The sequence below is a fragment of the Pinus tabuliformis genome, chromosome 8 (genome assembly GCF_031772625.1).
Source record: "Pinus tabuliformis cultivar Carrire ecotype Pingquan chromosome 8, CPIR1, whole genome shotgun sequence".
Taxonomy (NCBI): Eukaryota; Viridiplantae; Streptophyta; class Pinopsida; order Pinales; family Pinaceae; genus Pinus; species Pinus tabuliformis.
Window position 1 is genome coordinate 1346311007 of NC_142294.1, and position 10089 is coordinate 1346321095.

At 34.9% G+C, this 10089-nt stretch overlaps 1 protein-coding gene across 5 annotated transcripts; it reads right to left on the minus strand.

Moving 5' to 3' along the window:
• Positions 1 to 5038: 5038 nt before the first annotated feature.
• On the minus strand, positions 5039 to 7471 carry LOC149240469 (serine/threonine-protein kinase GRIK1-like). Of its 5 annotated transcripts, none has more exons than XR_016246534.1 (4): positions 7261 to 7471; positions 6592 to 7170; positions 5387 to 5513; positions 5039 to 5242 (listed from the first exon to the last, which is right to left on the minus strand). XR_016246534.1 is itself a non-coding variant. In XM_089373718.1 (3 exons), the coding sequence occupies exons 1-3, from the start codon at positions 5605 to 5607 to the stop codon at positions 5070 to 5072; spliced, it is 309 nt and encodes a 102-aa protein (XP_089229844.1). In that variant the 5' UTR covers positions 5608 to 6566; the 3' UTR covers positions 5039 to 5069. The 5 variants fall into 5 exon arrangements, 1 of the variants encoding a protein (XP_089229844.1); XR_016246535.1 differs by having other exon boundaries at positions 6944 to 7179; XR_016246533.1 differs by having other exon boundaries at positions 6592 to 7179.
• Between the last annotated feature and the right edge of the window lie 2618 nt (positions 7472 to 10089).

Sequence of the window (10089 nt, forward strand, 5' to 3'; positions counted from 1 at the left end):
AATTGATGAGGGATTTTGACAATAAACAACCTCAAGGGGAGTCTTTTTAGTAGCACCATGATAAATTATATTTTAACACCAGTATTGCAAAGGAAACCACTTTACCCATTAAGAATGGTGTTCTAAAGTAAAGTATCAATAATATGCTTCCAATAACTTGTTGAGAGATTTAGTTTGAACATCAATTTGGGGGCAATATGTTGTGTTAGCATCCAATTGTCTATGAAGAAGCTATTGAAAAAAGACCACTCGAGTATTATTGCACAATTCAATGCCATACAAGTAGTTGACACTCCCCACAAGAGGTTCACCTTGATTTGCAATTGGTCATCTCTAAAAATCAACAAGTATTTGAAACACCATAAGGTTTACCACCTTCGCATATAAAAAGGTATATGTATTTCTTTAAATATTTTTAGAAAAGAAATATTTAAAATTTAGTCATTTAAAAACTATAAAAATTTATGTGTGTTCCTTATTATTAACTTGTAGTTATTTTGTTGTATTTTTATACTTAAATTTATTCTAATAAAATACACGATAAAACTTATGGTCGATGAATGCTAATATGTATTGGTTGATCTGTTCTTGAACCAAAGGTCTAACTCAGGTAATACATGGTGATGCTTCTCCGTAGTGATGGTCAGAAATGTCTCGTCTTTTGCTTTCCCTTTTCTTACCAAGAACAAAATGATAGGATAACTTAATAAACAACTAACATATAATTCAAGAGATCAAAACCCACTCTCATTTCTGGTAATTTGATGTTGTTTTTCAACTCACTGTAAGAAATAAACTAAAACAAGAAGTACCATGAATTCATTCATGTGCATAGGGATACCATCAAACTGAGTCGGGAAGAATAGCGCACTTAATCCCACATTGGAATGGTGACAATAATTCAGTTATGATAATGAAGAGAGATGAACAACAATGGTATGACATGGGCAGTGATGAATTGATGCACGAAATGGAGATTTCTAAGTTTACTCCTTATTTCAGTTTCGATACCTCGACGCTGAAACGGTTGCATCATCTGATTCCACAGTTGTGTTATCTTAAAATTATTCATTTAATTTTAAACGGAGGAAACTCCATATTCGCCCCAGTTGCGCACGACCCCCGATGATGCGTTGTCTACAAATTCCCATATTCAAATTCCTTCCTTGAGGTGGTTTTAATTTAAGTGTTTTTACGACGAGAACGAAGCCATTTTTTTTTAAATTTTTTTTTATTGAAAAAAAAAACATTTTACATCCGATTATCAGTATACTAGCATTTGCACCAGATGTTGCAAAGGAAACGCCGTAAGGCATAAAGTGCGGAAATCCATTATCCATATAGTGTGTGCATTAGGTCAATGACCTAAATATCAACATGTCTATTCACTTTAGTGCGGAAATCCATTATCCATATAGTGTGTGCATTAGGTCAATGACCTAAATATCAACATGTCTATTCACTTTTTCTAAATGTTGTAAATGACCAGAATTATAGAAATATTCCTAAATGTGTACCAATATTTATAGGCACACTCCTTATACCTTAAGATTTTTTGTTGCAGCTTCAGATTTGGAAGTCTTGAGATTTACCAAAGCGTGCGGAAATCCATTATCCATATAGTGTGTGCATTAGGTCAATGACCTGAATATCAACATGTCTATTCACTTTTTCTAAATGTTGTAAATGACCAGAATTATAGAAATATTCCTAAATGTGTACCAATATTTATAGGCACACTCCTTATACCTTAAGATTTTTTGTTGCAGCTTCAGATTTGGAAGTCTTGAGATTTACCAAAGCTTCAATTCTTGCTTCTTCTCGCTGATATCTGAAATTTACAGACAACTTGAATGCTCACAGATTTTGTTGTGATTAGCAATCTATTAATTTAGAAAAAACTTTGTCAGAGATAAAGGTCTTATCGCGTTTATCAATACATAACATTGTAGATTAGAGCTCATTTCAACTTTAAAAACTGGAAATTGAAAGAGAGAAAAAGAGAAAACATAAAGGAAATTGAAACAGAATTGTAATACGATCTTTTAAATGCATTAACACTAAGCTAATGATATGTTCTTTAAAAATGTGCCCATGAAAATTGTTCTCTATTAACGCAAGCAAGAGATATTTAATTACCACTACAAATTGCTTTGGCATTTGTTGTGGTGGTCTTTAACACTACATCTAACTGGTAAATTTTATGTTCAAAAACACTTTTTTACATTCTTGGTCTAAGTAGAAAATTGTTTTTTGTTAACCAAACTACAGAGAGCAATCTGCATGTAGAGGTTGAGTTCACAACAGGCAAACACTTCATGAAGAAAAGGGACAAAAAATATCATAGCTTTGGGGGTGGAAAGCTTTGTCATGTTAAGCAAGGCAGAAGTTGACTCAATTCAAGATTTTAATCTCAAGCATGTCACATCCAAGGAGAGTGCCTTTGATCAGGTCCGTACAGAAGGGAAGCCTATGTGTCAAAAGACTGTAATTGCAGGAATTTAAACAGATAGAAAAGCCTAGTAACTGAAACAATTGGTTCAACATTTAGTCATTCTATGTTTCTTCAATAACATAAACACTGGAGCATGGCAGATGACTCACAATGCTCACACCTTTTTAGAAGGTTGATTGAAGGGGATTTGGCTTACTTATTTGTTTTATATTTCATTGTATATTTAGCAAATTAAAACATAAATTATGGACTAAACAAGAACATGCCCGAGGATAGAAAATTCTTAGAAAAGGGTTGTCGGCATTCTAATCCAAAGAATTGGAAAGAATCCCAAAAATGGTCAAATTTAAATGTTGCAAGCATGCCAAATTCATTATCTGTCTTCAGTGCTTCAGACTCTAGATCTTCTTCTTGTGCCTACATGCCTACTCTTGCAACTTTCAAAGGGGTCATGCCTTTCGAGCTGCTCAAAAAAATGATTTGTAAATCTTATTTTTCTTAATGTTAGATATTAATTTACCAAATCCTCAACAAATGAATAGAAAGAATTTAATGATAAAATGGAAATTTCGAAAAACATCACAAATAAAGATATAATGCATTGAACTTACAAGCCACCAAAAAACTGGAACAAAATATCGATGGACATTATCACGACCAAATGCACACCAAGTGTAAGAAATATTATTTTCAGTGTCAACAATCTAGCACATTCAAAACTAATATTACAGGCAACTTCCATTTATGCCAAGTCTCCTTTCCTTGCACAGCATAACATCTCAATCTAGTTGCAAGTTAAACATGAAAAAAATTGTGTAATTAAAAATTGAAAAACAGTTGGTTTTGAATACATAATGAATACAAAAATTGTAATATAGATTTCAGTTTTGACTTATGAGTTACCATTTCAAGTTTGTACAATACCCGAAATTTCCAGCATCTCCCCATTCAACTCTCTTCGTCTGCAATCTTCACTATCTGAGTTCCAAGTTCTAGAATAATTGCAATTTTTCTTTGAAATCGCTTCCTTCTAAAGCTCAGATAGAAACATTACAATGCCTAGGAATCAGACACAAGAAGCAGCCCACTTGAACAATTAAAGTGGCCCTTGAGGGGCAAACAACTGAACACGAGGACTTTCATTTGGTTAAGCTGTCGTGACAGCGCGTACTTTTCTGTCAAAATCACCCAGAGATTTGCACATGGCTCCAATTGCTTATTCATGGCTCAAGAAATTTAACTTTAGTGGTTGCCTTAACATACAACCATCTTCACTGCTGAGCTTTAACCCCACTTGCAAAAGCTTAAAATTAGAAGCTCAGACAAAGATGGATATTGCAATTTCAAGCAAAAACATGAAATGGCTATTCATACATCACTGTATAAATTAAAGCGTTGATTCCTTACCAGTGCTTATTGCACAATAATTAAATAATAGAGGCCAATATAAAGGGAATGGAACTCAATCCGCAAGCAAGGTTCCACAGTTCAATCAGCCATTTAATACCAACACTCTAATGCCTTCTTATCAGTTCAATGGATTGGTATAAGCACCAACTGGAAATCTGATCAAACTCAGCCATGTAGCAAATGAGTAGACAAAATCAGTTTAGAGATTTCCCAAAATCCTCCATTCAAAGTCGCATCTTTGGTGGCTTTCTGGTACCAATCAGCTTGTTATAGAAACCCTCAGCTCCAAGAAATCAGCAACGAATCTATTGGGTTTCGTTTGTGAATATACAGATGCATCATCAATAGATAAGAATAAAAATCACAATCTAAATATGAAGCCCCATATGACCATTTTATTCAGGGATAGTTCCATCACTGCCATGAAAAACCTGGCCACACAATTAGCTTGCTTTTCTATTGTTACACTCGTCAAGTTGTGTACCACAACCATAAAAGGAAAGGTCTTTATAATATTCCACTACAAGAAAACTAACTTGACCGATTCTAGATCAATTTGAAATGGCCAAGATCTCTGCAGATATTTGGACTGGCAACCAACCTAGCTTGAAAACAGGTTGCACAAAGCCGTAAAAAATAAGCTATCATAAATAGAGTTATTACATGCACAAGGTGCTTAAAACCCTCCGCCTCACATCCCTTTACAAGGAGGATGCACAAATTGCAATATTATTTGATTGTGAATTACACCAGGGAATTCCTAGTATGAAGAACTTGATTGCTACATCTTAACAGCACATATTTTACAACAGAGACACTGAACTTGCTTGCTGCAACCTTACCAGCACATAATCTGCAACTGACACACCGATATCTTGAAGAATTCCCCCAGAGCTCTTGACAGTGAAGTGCTTTGAAAGTTTGAAGTTTGAACATTAGCCACCATATCATGTGATTCTTGATTATTATTTGCATGGTTAGAACTGTCAAATAATATTCCTTTGAGGTCCCAATTGCATTAGAAGGAATTCCAACTAAAGCATGCCGCTGAATATCTAAAGTCATACAGGCAAATAAAGCATCATAGAGCAACTCAATATAAATACAATGAGAAAAGGAACCCTCTCTTCCGAAGAACCACAGCATCTCTTCCATGACTAAGCAGCCATGAAATATGTAAAAATAAAAACCATAACCATCCCTGTTAAACTGATTCTGACAATGCTTCAGAGGAAGCTACAGTTTGCTCATGATGATCAGAATGATATCTGGAGCTACCCTGTTCACATTTCCCCAAAACCTGCACAGTTGACGTGAAATCCTTCATAACCCACGGATGCCTTGCAACAGCCTCTAAGCTCATCCTTTTCTTCGGATCTGTGAAATCCATCCTTTTCTTCGGATCTGTGAAATCCAATAGTGGCAGCTTGATTATTATGGTGAATTTCAAAATTTGCAGCAATGCAACTCTTAAAATTAAAATCTGCTCTGTAAAACATTCAATTGAGAAAAGTCACTTACCCTTGCAAAGAAGACCTTCGAGTAAGTTTGCAAGTGTTGGATTCATATCCTCTGGAAGTACAAGTGGATCATGAACAATCTAAGCCACCACTAGTAACAACAAAATAAGTATTTCCCTCCATCCGGCCTGTTTGAAAAGTCAAAAGCAGCAGAGATTCATTTACCTTGTCATATGTGCCTTGCAAGGAGTCACCAATGAAGGGATAAGAACCTAACACCATACCAGCATTTATCAAGCGACCATACCAGCATAATTACAAGGGTCTCATACTTTTTGGCCCTCTTGAACCGTTGAAGTTCTAGTTGAAATGGGGTATCAATATTTATGAAGAAAATTATGAAATAGCAAAAGTAAAAATAGTCTCTCGGGGCAGAAATTAGAAGTCCCAACTCCGGATCCTATACCAATTTTTTAGCATGAATATTTCTGCATGTTCATAATAAGTTCTGGTTAAAGCCGGCCGATATTTTAGCATGAATATTTCTTGAAAAAATGATGTGATTGCATTTGCATTAATTTCAAGTTTTTAACAGATAGACATAAATATTAAAATCAAGGAAAAACGGTTCCAATTTCCTGTAGTAAAAAAACACCCAATTTCCACTGTTATTCTTCGAAGTCCAAGAGCGAAAATATTTGCTTGATATGCTCCTGGAGATTTCTATAATACAACATAAACCATCTCAGCTTCACCTCTTACCGAACACAACTACTGAATGTTAACTCCATCCAGACATTGTCTTCAGGTACCAATACCAAATAACAATTCTTCTGTATGACATTTTCCAATGATACAAACTGCTGTTGAATTTAAGCCCATCTTGAATTCATAATTCAATCAACCCACAACATAAATAAAGCAAAGAATAAGAATCCCTGAAAGCCATAGGAATCCTAACTGACTCACAATAACACCAAGCTTCCAATCCCATACAGAATGTCAACTCCATCCAGACATTGTCTTCTGGTACCAATACCAAATAACAATTCTTCTGTATGACATTTTCCAATGATACAAACTGCTGTTGAATTTAAGTCCATCTTCAATTCATAACTCAATCAACCCACAATATAAATAAAGAAAAGAATAAGAATCCCAGAAAGCCATAGGAATCCTAACTGACTCACAATAACACCAAGCTTCCAATCCCATTCTTAAATTATCCACACAGAAAACAACTGCGTACGCGTTCCTAATACCAACCTCTATCCGTCCTCATGCTACCAATATCAACACCAAACACCGGCTGATCATCATGACACCTTGCGAACGACAGCCCTTCAATTTCAGGCGTTATCCACACATGACACAACTGACTTCATTGGACAAACTCCCACATTTTAGCAATGAAGGAAGAAAGGGAAAAAAAAATCCCCGAATTTAACAGAGAACGGTAAAGCCTGTGCACTCCACTAACATCATACTCCGCATGCTCTACCCGTGTCGCCTGATATCTCATCAAACACATATACATTACATCTGAGATTAATTGGTTACTGTACCCGCCTGATAATTCCTATTCCCCATTATCAGCGATATAAGATTCGGGCACAACCTTGAAATACCCGTTGGGCATGTCCTGAATCAAACAACCAGAAGGCAACCTCCTGCATTTCATAAATCCCGCAGGCGAATTATCTCGAAGGCCATCAACAGATACATCTACCACTGCTCATACGCCCTCAGCGTGCTGTTTGCAGAATCGAAGAAAGTAAACCTCTCGATCAGGAACCAACGGTGAAAGCACTTGCAATTCTGCATACATCTGCAAGTCACAGAAAACTGCATCTTCTGCAAGTCACAGAAAACTGCATCTTAGTAATCAGAAAGTAAAACAAAATGGTAATTGAAAAAAAAAAAATACAAGCTTACCAGTTGCAGTGCACCGTTCCTTGTCCCGCCCATTCCGCTCCATATTACATCGACTGTGGCTGCCCTGGATATCATGCAGGGTAACATTTCCTTATACCTATTCGCCATTAGAAACATGGGAATACAGGTAACCTGAAGAGTGCATGCTGGCCAGATGTGATGCGCTGCGAGATGTGATGCGTTGCAAGGAGAATGAATCGGTCACATTACATAGTGGCACACAGGGATAATTAACTTCCAACATATAATGATCGGACTTACAATGTGCAACCGCCTATAATGATCGGACGGAAGAGATTTTTTTAATCGTCTAACACAATGGATCAACGGCTCAAGGCATTACACAGTGGCATCCAGGGAAGTTAATCCCAAAGGGAAACGCCTTACGGCGTAATTAATTAAAAAAAATTTACACTTTTGGTTTTACATACTAGCTTATTTATGGGTTTTTCTTTTTTACTCTTTCTTTTTCTTACATCAATCCCACCTATAAAGTTATCAGTCATAATTGAAGGTGGAGTTGTTATCTTCAAAAATTTGAAAAACCACTCAAGTTGTCGAATCTACACTCATTGTTGTTTCTTTTGAGCTTTCTGAGTGTTCAAACTCATCATCATCACTAGTTGTCGGCACTATCATCTATGTATTCTTATCATTGACCTTTTCCACCAGGGTATCATTTATGTATCCTTATCATTCACCTTTTCCACCAGGGCACTGGGTGTTGAACCAAGTTCGGAGAGGCTGGGATGTTAGAGGGCGACTTCTTTTGTTGAGCACAATCTTTCTTATGATTTGTAGAAGTCTTAGAGCCTGAAGTAGTATTTGAGTCATTGCGTTCATGATCATGTTCCTTTGGTTCTTGGAAGCTATACATTTATTTGAAGGACATGAATTCTAAAGGTACCTTGGTTGTTGACAGGTTCTATACTTGAAAGAAGTGTTTTTATAGTTCATGGGTTGATGAAATTATTTTCCCTTATGCATGAAGAAAATTTTGGTTGGTAAAACTTTATTGAGATCTACTTTTATGCATATTCAGACAAATGTGATGATCCTTTGATCCAATTAACCTATTTCCTTAAGTCTTCGGCCATTAACCTGTTTCCTTAAGTCCAAAAAAACCTAACTCTTAACCAAATAAAAATAATTTTAAAAGATTTTATAAGATAAAATAATTATTACTATTAATTCTTTTTCCTTTTCAAATAAACAATATAATTTAATTTAAATTCTTAACCTAGAAAAACCATATTATATTAATAATAACGAAATATAACCTTTCCCTTTAAATTTATCAATTTTTAATACTCAAGATGTACGGCCAATAATTCTCTCTCTCCATTTTCTATGAGATTAATAATTACACATTTTCTCTCTCTGCACTTGTTTTGTCTCGATTTAGGTGGTTAATTTTGGTAAACAAAATTATAATAACAAAGATAAGTTAAGATTTCAGGTGTCATAGGGAGTTAGGAAGGGTAATGTATTTTATTTTATATAGGAATATAAAAAACAATTTGATTATTATGTTTAGAGAGCGAAAGTAATTTGGTTATTATGTCGAGAGGCTTATTCTACAACTCAGTATGATGTGTAAGAATATTCTTTAGTCCTTAAAGTTGAAATTTTTTTTACCAAAATAATTTTTTTTTAAAATCTAAAATCTTGCTCCAAAATATTTTAATATTTCTTTTAATTAAATATTTGTAAATTGAATATGTAAAAGTGAAACCATATCTTATGGATATGTTAAAATTTCTAAAGATATAAATATTTCCATGTCAAAGTTGTAATATTTGAAAATTTTGTTATCATGTCAAGTAAAAAATATTATTAAATCTAATATTAATATTGAAATATTATTATTATTATTAAATCAAATATTAATATTAATATTTTAAATTTAATAACTTAGGATTAATAATATATTAAATTTAATATAATATTAAATTTGTTATATTATAATATATATATATATATATATATATATATATATATATATATATATATATATATGGGACAGAAGAACAAAGACATAGAGTGATAGAGGTGGAGAGATAGAGGGAGTGAGAGGAAGGGAGAGAAAGGGAGAGAGAGGAAGGATGAGAGAGGACTTGAGAAAGAGGAGGAGAGAGGGAGGGATAGAGAAATGGAGTTGGAAGGAGAGAGAGGGAGGGAAGAAGAAACACATAGAGAGAGAAAAGTGGAGCGAGAGAGAGGGGGAGTGACAAGGGAGAGATGAGGAGAGAGTGTATAAATTGAGGATGAGATAGAGAGATAAAAAAGGAGAGATAGAGAGAAGAGGGGGAGAGAAGGAGAGATAGTGACAAAGTTTGAGAGAGAGAGAGAGAGAGATGAGGGGGAGAGACAGAAGGAGGCGGGAGAGAAAAGGAGAGAGAGGAAGGAAGAGAGTGAGGATGTGAGAGAGAGAAGGAGAGAGAGGAAGGAAGAGAGTGAGGATGTGAGAGAGAGAAGGAGAGAGAGAGGGCGGCAAGAATAAATACACAGAGAGAGAAAGGTGGAGAGAGAGAGGGAGTGGTACAAGAGATGGAGAGAGAGGGAGAGAGGAAAGTAAGAGGGTAGAGGGAAGAGAGATAGATAAATATGGAAAAAGAGTGTGTATGTTTTGGGGGTGAAACAAAGAGACAAAAGATATATATATATATATATATATATATATATATATATATATATATATATATATATATATATATATATATATATGGAAGGTGGAGAGAGGGAAGAAGAAAGAGATAGAGAGACAAAGGAGAGATGGAGGGAGATATATATATATATATATATATATATATGGATGGGGGAGAAAGG

Coding starts and splice junctions, on each gene's coding strand:
- LOC149240469 (XM_089373718.1), bottom strand. CDS start 5,607: ATGGTGTTAGGTTCTTATCCCTTCATTGGTGACTCCTTGCAAGGCACA. Junction 5,466..5,550: donor TGCAAGGCACATATGACAAG/GTAAATGAATCT, acceptor GTGGTGGCTTAG/ATTGTTCATGATCCACTTGT. Junction 5,243..5,386: donor CGAAGGTCTTCTTTGCAAGG/GTAAGTGACTTT, acceptor TGGATTTCACAG/ATCCGAAGAAAAGGATGAGC.